Consider the following 19,143-nt stretch of genomic DNA (forward strand, 5'->3'; position numbering starts at 1 on the left):
GGTTATATGTCAGGAATCACTGAAAGATCTTTTTCTTTTAATTGGAGATTGGATAGTAAACTTCTGTCTATGAAATCGGTTACAGATTCCATTGAAAAAGACATTAAAGAATTTTTTCAATTCAATACTGAGTGTGGAGTACCTCAGCATATAGTTTGGGACTCGTTTAAAGCTGTAATTCGTGGCAGATTTTTGGCTATTGCCTCTTCGTATAAAAAAGAAAAAGACAAAATTAGATCAGATTTGGTTGCCAACATTACCAAATTGGAAGTGAAATTTAAAAAATTTGGTAGCAAAAAAACTTATTCAAAACTTCTTATAGAAAGGAAAAAATTAGAATCTTTTGACGTCTCCAAGATTCAAAAACAAATGGCTTATATAAAACAAAAATATTGGTTTCGAACTCCTCAATCCCTTAAACTCCTATCATGGAAGGTTAAAAAGAGAATATCCTCAATGGCTATTTCTTCCATTCGTTCTAAATCCGGTACCTTGAAACATTCCACTAAGGATATTGTAGGAGTTTTTAAAAAATACTATTCATCTCTATATTCCTCCCAGCATCCAGCATCAGACCTTATTTCATCTTTTTTAGACACTCACTCAGTTATTAAGCCTGTTTCTCCTGAGGTTAAATCCCTTTTGGACAAACCTTTTACTGCACTTGAAATACAGGAGACTATCAAGTCTATGAAATCCAATAAATCTCCAGGCCGAGATGGCTTTATACCAGAATTTTATAAATTTTTTAATACTTTGTTGGCTCCCATCTTGGCGGACGCCTGTAATCAGTTTGTACAGTCTGGTTCTTTTCCAGTTACTTGGTCACAGGCAAAAATCATTCTTCTTCCAAAGAAAGACAAAGACTTGCTAGACCCTAGTTCATACAGGCCGATATCGCTCCTTAATTGCGATTACAAGATTTTTACAGCAGCCCTGGTGGCTAGGCTTAATACTTTTATAGGGAACTACATTCATCCTGACCAATCGGGCTTTATCCCACACCGTGAGTTAACGGACAATACTAGAATGGTCCTTGATGTTATTCAATACTGCCGGAAATTTAATATTGAGTCTTCCTTTATCTTGTCTATTGATTTTGAAAAAGCCTTTGATTCCGTTGAAGTTCCTTATCTTACAACCTTACTGCAGAAAATGAATTTTGGCCCGAATTTTCTGAAGATAATCCATTCTTTATATAAGTCGCCTTCTGCTATTCTTTCTATTAATAATTTGGATTCTGAAGAATTTAATCTTTTCAGAGGGACGAGGCAAGGTTGCCCCTTGTCTCCTCTGCTTTTTGCAATCGCAATTGAACCTCTTGCTAATGCTATCCGTAATACCAATATTATTGCTGGTATCCCTATTAGAAAGAAACAAATTAAGGTGTCTTTGTTTGCAGATGACCTAGTGCTTTTTGTTACAAAACCTAAGACTTCTTTACCAGCTGTCTTTGATTTATTATCTGTATTTTCTTCTATATCGGGTCTTCGAGTAAACCCATCTAAAACCATTCTTTATCCCATCACAATTTCAGATGCTCTCCAAGATTCCATCTACTCAAATTATCACTTCAAAAAAATGGATAGATATTGGACATATTTGGGGATCAATATACCTTTAAAATTGGGAGATATTTTTAAAGTCAATCATCATTTATTGATTAAGGACATTCTTACTATGCAAAAGAATAAAAATTCTTCACTCATTCCCTGGAATGAAAAAATTCAGATTATTAAATCTTTTATTTTTCCCAAATTTCTGTTTTTATTTCGAGCCATTCCTATTCTTATTCCTGAGGACTTATTTGTGGGTTGGCGTCGTTCGTTCTTAAGATACATTTGGAACAAGGGCTTATCTAGAATAGGGTATGCAACTCTTATTCGTTCTAAATCCTCAGGTGGTCTGGCTCTTCCGGATCTGCATAAATTTTATGAAGCTGCCATTTTAGGAGGCCTTGTCAGATACCATGATGCTGATTTAAATTCAGGCTGGAAGGTCCTAGAAGATACCTATCTAAATAACAAATCGTTTCAATCTACATTATGGGAATTTCCAAAGAAGAGACCTCCTAATATCTCCTCCAAGCTTTTCCTTAAAGCCATTTTTCAGATTTGGGACAAACGCCGCCTCTTTTTAGCCCCTCCTATGTCTCCACTATCTCATTTTATGGATGTTTCTTGGTTTCAACCGGGGTTTTTTTACAAGTCTTTTCCAATTTGGAAAAAATATAATCTTTATAGGTTTGTGGATATTTTGTCCAATGGAAAAGTGCTCGACAAAAAATCTTTAGAAGAGAAAACTGGTGGGACAAAAATCCCATGGTTTGAATACTTGCAAATTAACAACTTGGTGACATCACTCTCAAAGAAATACAATTTCAATCGACCTCTTACTTTCTTTGAATCCTTGCTACAATCTCCTTTTTTAAAGCGGAAGGGACTGATTTCATTTATCTATAAGGGTTTGCTAGACATTGATGCTGTTGATTTGTTATCCTATCAAGAAATTTGGCAAAGGAATAGTTCAATTAATTTTCAGGAGGATGTTTGGCAACAAATCTGGTCATCTCCTTCGTTTGTTTCAAAATCATTGAATATACAATTACAAACTCAAAAAATTTTGTTCCGGTGGTATTTAACACCTCAGAGATTAAGCCATATGGCGATAAATCAATCCTCCAAATGTTGGAAAAATTGTGGAGAGGTGGGCACATTTATACACTGCTGGTGGTCTTGCCCGAGGGTGCAGTCGTTTTGGGCAGTAATTGTGGCAAAAATCAAGGATATCACGGGCTATAGTTTACCCTTAAGATTGGAACTCATTTTGCTTGACTGTTGGAAAGGTATTTCTATTACTTCTCTCAATAAATCCCTGATATCCCTTTTACTAGCTGCTGCTAAAATGGTGTTAGCCCAATTTTGGAAATCTCCCAATATTCCTCCAGTTAAAGCCTGGTATGCTAAAATCTGGGAGGTCTATGCTATGGACAAGATAGCAGATAGTTTATGCAATATAAATAATTCAGAAGGTAACGATTCTCTGATGTACAAGTGGCTTCCATTTCTTAAATTTTCTTTTAGTCCTGTAGATCAGATGCGTACATGTATTCCTGGTAGATATTATGACATTATTAATTTGATGTAATTAACATATGGACAGAGTACTTATTTTTTAATTCAGCTGCCAAGTATGTAGGTATGTGTGAATGTATGTATGTGTTGTTTTGTTTGTATTTTGTGTATATATATATATTCTGTTTTCTACTGGTATGCTATGCTTATACACAAAGAATGATTGCAGATACAGTCATTGATTGCTTTATTTGTATGTTTACTAAATTCAATAAAAAAGTTTTTGGACATTTAAAAAAAAAAAAAAGAGTAACCTGCTTTTGTATTGATTATTGCACTGTGTTATATTGTATTACTTTGTTATATTATTTGTAAGTAGAATTTCCCTTGTTAGAGTGGGCTTTGCTATTTCACATATTGTTCTCAGTTATGCATATTTAATACTTTTAAGTGTTGTTAAGTATTTAAGTCTGGTGTTACCCTGTGGCTTTTCTTGTATTTTACAGCCACATGATTCAATATAAGGCAGCTTAATGTGTTATGTGTTTATATCGCCCTTTGCCACTTTCCATTGTCAGGAGCTATTTTGTGTTTCTGTAGTAATCAAAACTGCCACCTAAAATATTCCCCATGAAAATCTGAAAACTTCTCTTAGGAGGTTATTTTAGGATGTTCAGGTTTTTCTGCAAACCTGAGAAGTCCCTTAAATTTGTAGAAACATTTTTCCCAGCTCTGAGTCATATAATTGTGCAGAGTTTTTTGATCCACATCTTGGGACCACACTTATGAATTAAATAGCAGATGATACAGTTGTCAAGCTTAAGCTCCATAGAATAGAATGGAGTTTCCCAGAGAATAAGTATGGCAAATTTCATTGTGATTTAGACAGAAACCAGCAAAGGTAAATTAAAGAGTCTTTAAGGTCAGTTAAAGAGTTAATTTACTTTATTCATTTAAATTTATCTTTGTTTCAGGGAACATTGGAGAATTCTTCTCTATCAACATGCACTCTGGAATTATTACAGTTTCTAAGAAACTAGATCGATCCAAGCAAGAAAGATTTGATCTGACTGTAAAAGCAGAAGACCAAGGATTCCCTCAGCTGGCAGATTCAGCTACTGTGCACATTTACATTAAACCCTCTGATGGCACACCTCCCCAGTTTACTGCAGTGGAATATGTTACAGAAATCAGTGAATCTGCAGTCATTGGCTCTCCTGTCATCCTTGTTTCTGCCAAGAGTGTTTTGCCTGTTAGCTATGAAATTAAAGAAGGAAATAGGAATGATTTATTCTCCATTAATTATCAGTCTGGCCTTATTTCTACTCAGAAAAACTTAGATTTTGAGCAGACTTCATCTTATCAGTTGAAAATCCGTGGCACCAACATGGCTGGAGCCTTTATGGATGCTTTAGTGTTTGTTTATGTCATAGATGAGAATGATAATGCACCTGTCTTCGATAACTCTTCTTTTGTTGGCTGGATCAATGAGAACATTCCATTAGGCAGTATGGTTATGGATGAAAACAATGCCCCCCTAGTGATACGTGCTTCAGATGCTGATCAAAATTCCAATGCTTTGTTGTGCTATGAAATTTTGCAACTAGAGGCACTGGAGTTTTTCAGAATAGATCCAAGCATGGGCACTCTTACTACAAGTGCTAATATTGACTATGAACAGACCCCAGTTTTCCACTTCAGTGTCCACATTCATGACAATGGCAATCCCACTTTATTTGCTTCCAAACCGATTGAAGTCACCATTTATGTCAGAGATATAAATGACTGTCCTCCAATATTTTCAAACAGCATATATGAAATGTCTGCTGTGCTACCAGGGTATCAAGGTATGGAGCTTCTCATGGTATATGCAGAAGATAAAGATTCAGAGGTAATTTACAGTATACCAGAAGGCAATCCTGAGAATGTTTTCCACATCCACCCAACAACTGGACTTATCTCTGTGCTGAACACTACCACTGTGGGAAGCTATCATGAACTTACAGTTAGAGCTGGAGATGGTCTGTATAAGACTAATGCTTTGGTAAGGATGAATTTTACTAAAGCACAAGACAGTAGCTTAAAATTTGATCACCATTTATATATGGCAACAGTGACAGAAAACTCTACCGATATTAAAACTCTGGTTGTGCTTGGAGTTACTGGCAATCAGTTGAATGAACCAGTCCTTTATTCCATCATGAATGAAAAAGAGAGGTTCAGGATGATCCAGTCTTCAGGAGTGCTACAGACAAATGGCGTGAAATTTGACCGTGAAACTCGGGATATGTATGAGATTGCTGTGGAAGTAAAGGATGTTAAAAATCCACCAAGGGTGTCTCAAGCTGTAGTGAAAATATATGTGGATGATGTTAATGACAATCCACCCCATTTTGAGAATGTTCCTTATTATACATCAGTACAGGATGGCACTGAGCCAGGCGATGTCATCTTTCAGGTGTCTGCAACTGACCAGGATGTGGGAAATAATGGAGTGATTTTTTACTCCTTTATGGAAGACTATGAATATTTCTGGATTGATCCCTTCTTAGGGGACATTTCACTCAAGAAACCCCTTGATTATCAAACTTTAAATAAATATACACTGAAAGTTAAAGCCACAGATGATGGTGAGCCTCCCTTGTATGCTGTGGAAGAGGTTTTTGTCACAGTGAGGAACAAATCCAATCCTCTTTTCCAAAGCCTCTTCTACAATGTGAAAGTGCCTGAAAACATTCCACTCTACACTCCTGTTCTCCATGTCCAGGCTCGGAGCCCTGAAGGTTTGCGCCTTATATACAACATTGTGGAAAAAGAGGTCCTTAAGCAGTTCAACATGGACTTCAAGACTGGTGTACTTACGATCATCAGCCAACTAGATTATGAATCTGTGGTGAAGCATGCCTTTACTGTCAGAGCAACAGATACTGCACTGGGTGCCTTTTCAGAAGCAATGGTAGAAGTAGAGGTTGAGGATGTTAATGACAATTTACCTGTGTTTTCTCAGATGGTTTATAATGCATCAGTCTCTGAAAGTGGGCCAGCTTGGACGCCTGTTGTACAAGTCTTTGCTACTGATAGAGACTCAGGGCGGAATGGGCTGATTTCATACTACATCTTGGAGGACAGCTCAGACATGACAAAATTCTTTAATGTTGATGCCAGCACGGGTCAAATAACAACAAATCAGGCACTAGATTATGAAACCAACCATAAATTTCACTTTAAAGTGAGAGCCACGGACCATGGCATGCCTCCTCTTAGCAGTGAAGCCCTTGTGATTGTCAGTGTGCTGGACATCAATGATAACCCACCCAAGTTCAGCCAACTTCAGTATGAAGCGAATGTAAGTGAAATGGCCACTTGTGGTCACATTGTGATAAAAGTCCAAGCTTTTGACTCGGACAGCAGAGACACCCCAAGGCTAGAATATATGATACTTTCAGGAAATGACAACAGGCATTTTACCATTAATAGCGCTTCTGGAACCATTTCCACACTGAATCGTTGCAAAAAGGACCTGGAATCTTTTTATAACCTCAGGGTTTCTGCATCCGATGGAGTGTTTAAGACTACAGTGCCAGTATACATCAATACCACAAATGTAAATAAATACAACCCATCATTTCAGCAGGATGTATATGAAGCGGTATTGGTTGAAAACACCAAGATAGGAACCAAGGTGATCGAATTGTTAGCCATTGATCCAGATGATGGCCCATATGGCACTGTTGATTATACCATCATAAACAAACTTGGCCAAGAGAAATTTGCGATAGATAACAATGGCCACATAGAAACATTGCAGAAACTGGACAGGGAAAATTCCACAGAAAGGGTTGTCGCTATTAAAGTCATGGCCAGAGATGGGGGAGGGAAGGTGGCCTTTTGCACAGTCAAAATCATACTCACAGATGAAAATGACAATCCCCCTCAGTTCAAAGCTTCTGAATATGTCTTGTCTGTCCAGTCAAACATGAGCAAAGGATCCCCAGTCATCCAAGTACTAGCATATGATGCTGATGAAGGAGTTAATGCTGATGTAATTTACTCTGTTGATTCAGTGATAGATGTCATTGCAGAGGATGTTGTTGAAATTAACACTGCCACTGGAGTTGTTAAGGTCAAGGAGAGTCTCAGTGGGCTAGAAAACAGAACAGTGAACTTTAAAGTTAAAGCTGAAGATGCCCGACCTCCACACTGGAATTCTGTAGTACCAGTGAACCTTCAAGTTGTTCCAAAGGAAGTGTCTTTGCCAAGGTTTTCAGAGCCACTGTATACCTTCTCAGCATCTGAGGATCTTCCAGAAGGGTCAGAAATAGGAATAGTCAGAGCTGTGGCAGAAGATCCAGTAATCTACAGTCTGGTGAAAGGAACCACTGCTGAAAGCAATAAAGATGGGGTATTTGCTTTGGATAAGCGAACAGGGTCCCTGACTATTCAAAAAGCAATGGACCATGAGAAGATGAAATGGTACCAAGTTGATGTCTTGGCTCACTGCTCACGCCAAGATACTGACTTGGTGTCTTTGGTATCCATAAACATCCATGTAAAAGATGTCAATGATAACAAGCCTGTTTTTGATGCTGATCCCTACAGAGCCTTTGTAATGGAGAATATGCCAGCAGGAACCACTGTAATTCAGGTCACTGCTAGTGACCAGGATACTGGAAGTGATGGGGAGGTGACCTATAGCCTAGCATTGGAACCTGGCAATGTCAGGGAGGTCTTCACTATTGACAGTGAGACTGGCTGGATCACAACACTTAAAGAGCTAGACTGTGAAGTCCAGGAATTATATCAGTTTTATGTTGTGGCATCAGACCATGGCAGGAAAGTCCAGCTTCATTCCCAAGCATTAGTGGAGGTAACTGTCACTGATGAAAATGACAATGCTCCACAGTTCACCTCAGAAATCTACAAAGGGTCTGTGATTGAGAATGCTGAGTCATGGCAGATGATTACCACTCTGAGAACTACAGACGCTGATATTTCAGAGCAAAACAAACAAGTCACATGTTACATAACAGGTAAGAATCTATTTTTTTTATAAAAAATGTAAATAAATTAGCATGAACAGAATATTACCGAAAACCCAATTAAAGGGGGTGGGGGGATGAAAATGGGTCAAGATGGGGAAATTGCCTTTTTCAGGTCTCTAAAAATGTAGCACAGAAGAAACTAGCATCAGGAGAATATTTCCCAAGCTCTGCTTCTTGATCGCTCACCATCCTCCAACTTGTACAGCGTATTTTTCTCTCTACTTTTTATGGAATTTGACTGACCCTTTCTGATTCAGTTTAAAGTCTTGGGGTCATACCTGGATCCAGCTTTCTTACTGGAGATGCGAGTTAATGCCGCTGCAAAAAAGCTTTCTTCCAATTCAGCCTAGCCTGTAATATGGCCCCATACCTTGAAACACTTGACTTGGCCACTTGGATCCACACCACAGTAGCATTGAGACTAGTCTATTGTAATGCACTGTTCATTGGTTTCCCCACAAAATCAACTCAGAAACTTCAGCTGGCCCAGAATGCCACAACTCAGCTATTAACAGGAGCTAGACAAAGCATGTATATTACTCCCATTCTGCAGACGCTCCATTTGCTGGCATTGTAAGAACATTCATTATGTCTTTCAGCCTACATAATCAATAATCAATATAGATGTTCAGTTCTGTGAACAGACCCATAACCAAGCAGTCTAGACATGGTGAACAAAATGACTTTCCCCCCTCTTGTTTCTTATAGCTGGTTCTGAAACTGGCAATTCTAGCACATTTGCTTTAGGATTTGCTTACCAATCTCTTTTCTTTATCTCTCTCTCTCTTTGAAACTCTTAATTGTTTTGTACTGACTTTCAATAGTTTTGTCTTATTTGCCTCTTCAGAAGGAGATGTTCTGGGACAGTTCAGTGTTGACCAAGTGAATGGAGAATGGAGGATTTTTTCCAGAAGGCCTCTGAACAGGGAAGATACAGAAAAATATCAACTCAAGGTTGTGGCTTCTGATGGGAAGTTTCAGACATCAACAGAAGTGGAGATTTTGGTCCTTGATGATAATGATAACAGCCCTGAATGCAATCAGGTGATTATGTATGTCCTTAAAGCAGTCTCTGAAAGCACCCAGAAACCACCAGACTGTCCATTCTGTATGGCAATTTTGAGCCAAGGCTGATCAGAAGGAGTCAAATGCTTCAGCCATTGTCCTCAATACTGGGCCATCCCACACATTTTGTTTTTAGCATGCTCTAGTTCTTTTAGCTTACTGCTGTATCAGAGCTACTGGAAAGGCCAAAATACTATCTCCTTTTGACTTTGATCATTTTGAATAAACAACGAAAGAGTTAGAAAAAAACCTGGTCACCAGACTCATGTGTGGGGCACTGTACAACTGGTCTGAGATGAAACATAAATGCATGGCAAAGTACAGTATTGAAAACTTACCAGATAGTAGTATCTGAAAAGAGAGCCTGTTCAAAATATCCTAGATTAATATCTTGAGTTATTGGGAGCAGTTTTCTCTACTGATATCTATTCTGTGTTGCGAGGGCAGTAGAATGAAATAAAATCCCTAAAATGTCTTAAAACAAATTCCATGGATCATGCCATACTTCAAGCAAGAAGTATAAAGGGAATGAACAGAAGCATATATGCTTGTAGTAAGTCTTCCCTTTGCCACAACTGTATAAGTACAAATAAAGACCTGCAATATTCCTGGAGTGGAGAATCCTATTCTCCCCCCTGCCCCATGCCTACTGCACCAGCTATTTACCCTTCCCCTCGCCTAGTTACTGCCAGCCTGGCTCACCCACCTATTCACTGACTTCTGGTGGTGGGAAGAAGGAGAAGACTGCAGATTTATACCTCGGCTTTTTCTCTGAATCAGAGACTCAGAGCAGCTTACAATCTCCTATATCTTCTCCCCCCACAACAGACACCCTGTGAGGTGGGTGGGGCTGAGAGGGCTCTCATAGCAGCTGCCCTTTCAAGGACAACTCCTGCAATAGCTATGGCTATAACCCAAGGCCATTCCAGCAGCTGTAAGTGGAGGAGTGGGGAATCAAACCCAGTTCTCCCAGATAAGAGTACGCACACTTAACCACTACACCAAACTGACAGTGTTACTGGCTCTTCCTCACCTGCCCAGCATGCATGGAGGCAGTGGGAGAGTAGCAGTGGCAGCTCCTACTCTCCCCTCACTTATCCATTTATCTGCCTGCCTTCTCCCAACTTCTTTGGAGTGTGTGTGTGTGGGGTGGGGGTTTCCCTCTGCTACCCACCTACCTGGCTGAAGTGGGGGAGTACAGCAGCTTCTGCTCTTCCCACCCACAACATTGCCACTTTTTCAACAAGGAATGGCTCCCATTCCTTCTCCCTGCCCACCAGCCTCCAGAGGAGAAGTAGGGGTGGGCTGCACTAGGGCACACAGAGTCATCACTACTCCCCCCCCCCCATGGCTTGGAAAACTTCTTCCGTTATGGGGATTTGTAAGCCCCTCTCAATTTTTAAAAGAAAGAGCAGATTTTTCTGCCAACTTGGTTATCCCCCAGATTTGTCAAAAAATCTCCCTTCACCATGTGGCCCCTGCAACTGATCCATTGATTTTAGTATCCATAGATGGAGCTGTCATCTATGAGCTATATTGCATAAGTGATGGTGACTTTCTTAATGAACCACATATATTGTTTGTATTTTGTTAGCATCTCCCTTGGGTGCAGAACACCATACTTTATTATTTATAAAAGTACTTATAATATTCTAGGTGTGGTGCAGGATAAAAGCTTGCTGCCCCTAGGGCCCTACCTGCAACCTCACCAAATAACTTATTATAGCCCACTCTTAAAAAACTTCTAGTAGCTTATTTGGTTGCCCACAGTTGTCTGTCACCCAGGTACTGACCAGGCCCACACTTTCTTAGCCAAAGATTACTGCTCCCACATCAAAAGCATAGTATTATTTATTCACTTCATTTATGCCCTGCCTTCCTCCCCAAAGGGGCCCAAAGAGGCTTACTCCATTCTCCTCTCCTCCATTTTATCTTCCCTATAATAGTGTGAGTTTGGTTAGGCTGATAGTATATGACTGGCCCAAGGTCACCCAACAAGCTCTGCGCCACGGGACTCCCTCTGTGACCTCCACTTGCAGTCATATCCATTACTAGGACTGGGCCAGTTCAGCCATTATGAATATGGAATGAAGTCCATTGTTCTTAGTGGTAAAATGCTGTCTCTTCTTTCCAGACACCATACAAAGGAGAAGTTTCAGAAGATGCACTTCCAGGGTTTTCTGTTTTGAAAGTATCAGCCACTGATGCTGATGTTGGCAGCAATGGCCAGATTGCTTATAGTCTCCATGGACCTAGTTCTGAAGACTTTAGACTAGACTCACATACAGGTAAAAGTGAAAACAATCCCCATAGCAATTTAGGAAGGAGATGCTTGATTTCTGAATCATTCTTTATATGTTGTTCTAAATAATCTTTCTGTATACTGCAAACCAAGCACACACTTTCCTTCCAGTGCAGCTCTTTTTTTGTTTTAATGACTTGATGCTTCTGAAAATAGACAGCTGAAGACTTGAAAAAGAGGATTTTTTCCCTTTTAATTGCAAATGCAATTAATAAACATTTTAAAATCCATAAATATCTATGTCATTAACATAACCTATGCTGCAGCATTCCATGCCATCATGGTCATGGCCATGTTTCTCTAATTAATTATTTCATCCAGGGGAGCTGACTACTTCCATGTTACTTGATCGAGAGCTAAAGCCTAAGTACCAGCTTGTAGCCAAGGCGACAGATGGAGGAGGACATTTTTGCCAAGTGGACATAATTATAGATGTGAAGGATATGAATGACAACACTCCAAGATTCTTTCCCAGTCATTGTGCTGTAGCTGTTTTTGATAACACAACAGTAAAGACACCCGTTGCAGTTGTATTTGCAAAGGATCCTGATGAAGGTAAGTCAGAATGTGGTATTCGCAAATTCTACCATATAACAGTATCCACAGGTATTTTCAACATGCAAAAACAGTTAACAACCAAAGGAACTTATTCTGCAAACTAGTTTAAATGATTAAAAAAAATGACTTTCAGATATTTACGGGGGGAAGTGTATGGACAAATACCTACCTAAAATAGAGATGAACAACTAAGTATGTAAATATTCTTTGAGAATTAAACACTAGTGGAATTTTAGTTTCCAACAAGTTTTAGTTGTTTGACTCTAACTAACTAGATATTTATGTGAAATGCCATCAGTCCTTCCATAGTGAGAAATCTCTAAAGCAGACAAAACATTTAAAACATTTTATCATGCCTGCTTCCCAACAGGGACAGAAATACTTGTGCTGATCTTTTCTCACATTTTATTATGTAACATTTAATCCTGAGGTGATATAAATTAATTAATGTTATATAGAAAATTTCTTCCTATTTATTTTTTATCTATTTCTTTATTTCTTTAAATTATTTAAAAGATATATTAAAATAGTTAAGCCTACTTTGGACTGTGCAAAAAATTTAACTTTGCAATTAGTTCTACAATTGAATATGATAACTCCATCCAATAATAACAAAGCATCTATATACTGGTATAATTTATACCATTCCTAGCAAGGACAGTTTTCTAGTTTTTGATCAAGATAAAATCCCAAGTCTCTGTTCCCTGCCTCAGGAAATGAGGTACCATGTTGAAGTTTGCTACTCAGTTTATTCTGTATATCAAGTAATGGTTCCAAAATGTCTTCACTTTATCTGTTGTGCTTTTCCCCCCAGGTTCTAATGCAGAGGTGGTCTATTCTCTTGCTGAATCAGCTAATGGGCACTTTTCCATAGAGGAGGCAACTGGAATAATTCGATTGGAGAAACCTCTAAAAGAATCACAGGTGTCTACAATGGAGCTGACTGTGTGTGCCATGGATAAGGGTTTTCCTCACTCCCTCTCTTCCTTTGCCACTGTAACAGTCTCAGTAGTGGATCTGAAGGAATATCTGCCAGTGTTCCTGGACAGCGAATATGTGGCTGTGGTACAGGAAGATGTAGCTGTTGGTACAGAGGTTCTGAACCTGTCTTCATTGATGCGAGATGGTGCTCAAGATGCAGAGATCAAGTATGAAATTGTGAATGGAAATGAACATGGGAAATTCAGGTTACATCCTCACACAGGTAAGTGGACTGTTTACACGGTAATCAGGATATTCAATTGTTCTCTTTTGTTCTCTTGTATCAGGTTTGAAGAAAAACTTGAAATCTAAAAAAAAAACCACATTGGTGGTTTAAAGTACAAAATGATAGAAGCAGTGCCTGTAGCTTTAAGAAATGAATGCCCTCAGTGGCTGTTGCTAGGTAATCACAACCGTATTGCCAGTCTTCAAGCTTTGTTTTCTGTCAGTAAAAGGTGGAGGCTGGGCTCTTTACAGGGCTGTTTTCACCTTTGAGAGAGGACTTACTGGGCCAGGACTAGCAGCAACCACCAGGAGACTCACTAGTCACTATCATGTAACTTGTGTGACTCACCATGCCCAGCTGCTTATGACTGCTCTACAGCAGTCACCTCATGAAAGCCAGTATGATGTAGTGGTTAGAGTTTTACATTAGGATCTGGGAGAACAAAGTTCTAGGTGACCCCATCATCACTACCTGACATGACTTGTTCTGGTTTTCTCAAGAACAAGTCATGTCAGACTAACCTGATCTCTTTTTTTGAGAAAGTGACTACCTTGCTGGATTGGGGGAATGCTGTAGACATTGTTTATCTTTATTTCAGTAAGGCTTTTGATAAGGTTCCACATACTATCCTTGTTGACAAGTTGGTAAAATGTGGTTTGGATCCTGTTACCGTTAGGTGGATCTGTAACTGGTTGACAGATCGCAACCAAAGAGTGCTTGTGAATGGTTCCTCGTCCTTTTGGAGAGGAGTGACAAGCGGAGTGCCTCAGAGATCTATACTGGGATCTGTTTTGTTCAACATCTTTATCAATGATTTGGATGAAGGAATAGAGGGAAAGCTTATTAAATTTGCAGATGATACTAAATTGGGAGGGATTGCAAACACAGAAGAAGACAGAAACAGGATCCAGGATGACCCTGACAGGCTGGAAAACTGGGCTAAAACCAATAAAATGAATTTTAACAGGGATAAATGTAAAGTTCTGCATTTAGGTAGGAAAAATCCAATGCATGGTTATAGGATGGGGGAGACTTGTCTTAGCAGTAGTATGTGTGAAAAGGATCTAGGGGTCTTAGTGAATCATACGCTAAACATGAGTCAACAGTGTGGCAGTGGCAAAAAAGGCAAATGCAATTTTGGGCTGTATCAACAGAAGTATAGTGTCCAGATCACATGATGTGATGGTATCACTTTGCTCTGGTAAGACCTCACCTGGAGTATTGTGTTCATTTTTGGGCACCCATCAGTCCCAGCCTTTGGCCATGCTGGCTGGGGCTGATGGGAGTTGTAGGCAAAAAACATCTGGAGAGCTACCGTTGGCCACCCCTGATATAGAGGATGGTGTGGAATTGTTTTCTGTGGCCCCGGAAGGTAGGACCAGAACCAGTGGGTTGAAATTAAATCAAAAGAGTTTCCGGCTCAACATTAGGAAGAACTTCCTGACCGTTAGAGCGATTCCTCAGTGGAACAGGCTTTCTCGGGAGGTGGTGGGCTCTCCTTCCTTGAAGGTTTTTGACAGCAGTGACAGCAGTGAAGATCCTGTGAATTTAGGGAGAGGTGTTTGTGAGTTTCCTGCATTGTGCAGGGGGTTGGACTAGATGACCCTGGAGGTCCCTTTCAACTCTATGATTCTATGATTCTTCTATGATTCTACCTCTCCTCATCAGCCTCTGATACAGCAAGAAAAAGAGGAAGAAAAGGAACCCTCTTTCACAATGCAAACAGAAGAGGAGTCACCCTATGGAATCTACCACTACTTTCCACCGCAGTGCCCACTGTGACAGAGGGAGTGACAGCACTGCCAATGCAAATTTCTTGCAGGCCCTCACTTGCAACTTGTTCCATTACAGTGCCCTGCCCATTCCTGTATTTCATTTACCAGGTCTTTTTCTTACACGCATCTCTTGATGAATTCTGCAAGAACCAAGAGGGATTGTTTTATATACCACAAGCATAAAAAGAGTAAATTTTAAGTTTCTATTGCTTCTACTAAAAAATCCTTAAAATATCTCTGGCCTTATTGGTAATTTTTAACTGAAAATGTTCTTGTAATAGTTTTACTGCCTATGAGATGGGCAGCTATTCCCTTCAGTTCTCTTGGATTTGTGCTCAGAATGTGCCATATTTGTTGTCCATATGTGTATTCAGGAATCCTGTTTGTCAACGGAAGTCTGGATTTTGAAGTTAGCCATGAATATTACTTGTCTATCGAGGGTAGAAGAAAAGGCTCTGATTCTCTCAGCGACATCACTATGGTTGTGGTCAACATCACAGACATAAATGATCATGCGCCAGAGTTCAGCCAAGACCTTTACATTGTTGACATCCGTGAGGATGTTGGCATTGGCGAAATGATCCTCATGGTAAGACATACCTGCAATTCCATTATGGTCTACTAGGCAAAGGCCACACTTTTGTTTCTGCCATTATAACTGAATGTCTCAGTAGGATCCACAAGCCTCTCTGGATAATTGCATTGGACAGTGTCTATACTTATTGTCAAAAATAGCCTTTGTTCCTTCTAAATTATATTGGTCCTATTGATCCCACCTTATGTCATGAACCCTTGTCTATTTGAAATGTTGTTGAGATATGGTTCCACTTAGAAGCCAATATAAAGATCCAAATGCATAATCTTTTGGCTTTTGGAACTTTACATTAACAATGATCTACTCCTTAAGGAACTTTGGAAGTATAGCTATTGATTGAAGAGAAGATCTTTTGTGCAGGAGACCAATATACTTGTGGATTTCAGATACTTTGAGAGTCTGGTATTTGGGACTTTTGTATACATGCATATATTGTTTTATTTTGCTTTAGATATATGAGTATATTGTATACTGCCTATTTGTTTTGGACATCAAATCATTTGATATGAACCAAAAAAAGAGAGGCTGAACATAAACTGATCGTTGAGAAAGATTTTATTATGTAAATCTGTATAGTGGTCTTAATAGCAGTGATTAAGATCCTCAGTATGGCAATGCCAGGAATTGAACCAGGGACCTTAGGTCTGCAAAGCATGTAGTCTCCCACTGAGCTACAGCCCTTCCCATGAAGTAGTGACCAACTCCCTTTGCGTATTATTATTATTATTGTTTATTTATATTTCACCCATTCCCCATAGGGGCTCAGGGTGGAGTACAACATGAATAGTAAAATCACAATAAAATCAACATTACAATAAAACAGCATTACAGTTAAACCAATTTCAATATACCGTCCAAGCGAATAGTTCAGCAGGACCAGGTGACATAACAATACGATGCAGCAAAACAGCGCAGTAGGATAGTACAGCAGGGGAGGCCAACCGATCTAGTGAATAGATGCCCGCCGCCTCACACAAAAACCTGGCAGAACAGCTCCGTTTTACAGGCCCTACGAAAGGCTAGCAAGCCAGGTAGGGCCCGAATCTCCACAGGGAGCTGAGCTGTATAACCCTACAGCCACCAGCTAAGAAATTTTGCTGACTCACAGGGAGTTTTAGCAGGGCTAATGTAGAGGCTTATGCAGCACACTATTTTAGAAGCATTCTCCAATGACTGTCAGCTCAATTCCAAATCATATATATTTGAATTCACCTATCATTACTTATGCTAGTCTTATAGCTCCGTTTAGGGTGACGGGGAGTGGCATGGGTTATTGGATTAATGTGAATGCAGGAGCACATATTTTAATACATGGGAACAAAATATAAAACTAGTATTTTTTTCTGTATTTTCAGGAAAATGGTTAGTAAGGCACACTTTCCCATAACATACTAATTTTCCACAGGCAAACTGTTTCTTGGCAGTGGGACTCTTCTAATTATGTTATCTCCCCATTAGCTGCAGTGGAGTTCTAGAAAGGCTGTGTTTCCTTTTTAGAACAGATACTTTCAGAGAAGGATAAATAATTTTATTCCATTTTTATACTTCTTTGCAGGATACATTTTAATTAATTACACAAAATGAACATTTCCTTTTCTTTGCTTCTTTTAGCCAGAGCTTTGCAGATTATCTGATATAACACTGCCTTCCCATCAAAGGATACTTGTGTTGATAATGCAGCTCCATTTACCTCAACAGGTTTTGGCTGTTGACAAAGATGGCACGAAGAACAACCAGATCACATATTCTATTGTAGGTGGCAATTCACTGGCTCATTTTGTCATTGACCCCAAAAGCGGAGAGATCTATGTTGCCCAGCAACTGGACAGGGAAGAGGTGAGTGACAAGTTCAGCAGACTGACCAGGAAGTTATATTTTGGAGCCAAGTAGAAATAATGATTTAGCCTTACAGTCAAAAAGAACAGGCCACTTGCAGTTCCTGATACATAGAAGTCTCCTAGAGACTGAGTGCTATTCTGAAGAGGCAGTGGGGGCTAATTTTCAGTGGGATTCAGTGGTTGAGGCACACAGTTATGATAGCATTTGTAGAACAGTCACACATTAGGTACATAAACCTCAGTGTCCATGCACTCCATCTACCTTTACTCCACATACTGAGAAATTTGATTTCTTCTTGTTAAAATACAGATGTAGGTTTCTTAATGTATTATCAAATAAATGTTTATGTAGGTGAGTCAGATATGTCAGTAATTTTATCTGCAGTCTCCCCGTCACCTGCACAATAAACCCTCTACATTCTTAGGGGTAACAGACCTATGTGTTAGCAAATAGAACATGTACTTTCTGTTTAGGTGGAATTACAGAACCAATTAACAACTATTTGGCTTTTAGTCTTAATCAGCTCCATGAAGTAACATGCATGAACAGTAAGAACGCCAAAACTGAGATGTAATTTAATCTTTACTGCATGGGCTAACAGGGGATGAAATAATGCATGTGTTATGTCTTCTAGATATATAGCTACACTCTGAAAATCCATGCGATGGACAATGGACAGACACCTCTTTTCAGTGACACCACTGTGCTCATTTGTGTGTCTGATGTCAACGATAACCCACCTAGATTCTTTCAACTCAATTACAGTGTGACTGTACAGGTAAAATACCAACTGTAAGGAGGCAATCCTACCTGATCAGTTCATTTAATTGAGAATCCTGAGAGTAATCATGTTGCAGTCCTGAGAGCTGCCTAAAAGCTATGAGACAACTAAAGCTTGTCCATAAGAAGAGATCAGTTTGGTGAGTCCCAGATATTTGATCTTTCAGAAGTTGCTGCATGGTCCTAAAGTTAACCTGGATTAGCAGATGTTAACTGTTCTGTGATATCTACATCTAGTCAATGGAGCTCTCAATATAGAAACATATGATAGAATTACCAAAATAACACTCTTATTTGTTCCTGCACTTTTATACCTCTAAAAACGTTTGACTTTGTGACTAAAGTTTTATCTTGTCCATCCAATTCTCTCCTATGCTGTCAACCAAATAAGCAGTTCCATACACAGTTACACTATCAGTGTCCTTTCTCCAACCTTTTTTTGACCATTTCAGGAGAATTCCCCTGTGGGGACAAGCATCCTGGAGCTGATAATGAGTGACAGAGACTCCCCAGAGAATGGGCCACCGTACTCTTTCCAGATCTCAGAGGGAAATGAAGGGAAAGCATTCCAGATCAACCAGGATGGACTGCTGGTGACATCATCTGTCCTGAACAGAAGAGTGAAGGAACAGTACCTATTACAAGTCCAGGTAGGTCTCTCTTTCTTCTGGTTACTTCCAATGTACTGAATCTGGGGCAATAGTAATGGAAGCCACAAAAACTAGGATTAATCTACAGAGGTATCTCAGAGCAATTAAAATACAATCAGATGAAGTCAACTGAAGTAAGCCATCCCCATTTTATCCTTTACAGATATGATATCAGTTATTTTACTAGGACCCAATATGTGTGATGCTGGATGTGTACATAAACATGATCCGCAAGTCATTCATGCATCCAGTGTTT

The 19,143-nt window shown here is 39.4% G+C and overlaps 1 protein-coding gene across 1 annotated transcript in view; it reads left to right on the forward strand.

Annotated features, from left to right (window-relative positions):
• The window catches only part of FAT2 (FAT atypical cadherin 2), a 166,282-nt gene that overhangs the window by 110,578 nt on the left and 36,561 nt on the right, over positions 1-19,143 (forward strand). Inside the window, exons 10-18 of the mRNA XM_060240289.1 lie at positions 4,049-8,104; positions 8,964-9,160; positions 11,316-11,469; positions 11,805-12,038; positions 12,856-13,245; positions 15,398-15,612; positions 17,317-17,454; positions 18,092-18,227; positions 18,682-18,887. Coding sequence (XP_060096272.1) covers positions 4,049-8,104; positions 8,964-9,160; positions 11,316-11,469; positions 11,805-12,038; positions 12,856-13,245; positions 15,398-15,612; positions 17,317-17,454; positions 18,092-18,227; positions 18,682-18,887 — 5,726 coding nt within the window. The remainder of the gene's footprint in view (positions 1-4,048; positions 8,105-8,963; positions 9,161-11,315; positions 11,470-11,804; positions 12,039-12,855; positions 13,246-15,397; positions 15,613-17,316; positions 17,455-18,091; positions 18,228-18,681; positions 18,888-19,143) is intronic.

This window comes from Heteronotia binoei, chromosome 5, assembly GCF_032191835.1.
Source record: "Heteronotia binoei isolate CCM8104 ecotype False Entrance Well chromosome 5, APGP_CSIRO_Hbin_v1, whole genome shotgun sequence".
NCBI lineage: Eukaryota > Metazoa > Chordata > Lepidosauria > Squamata > Gekkonidae > Heteronotia > Heteronotia binoei.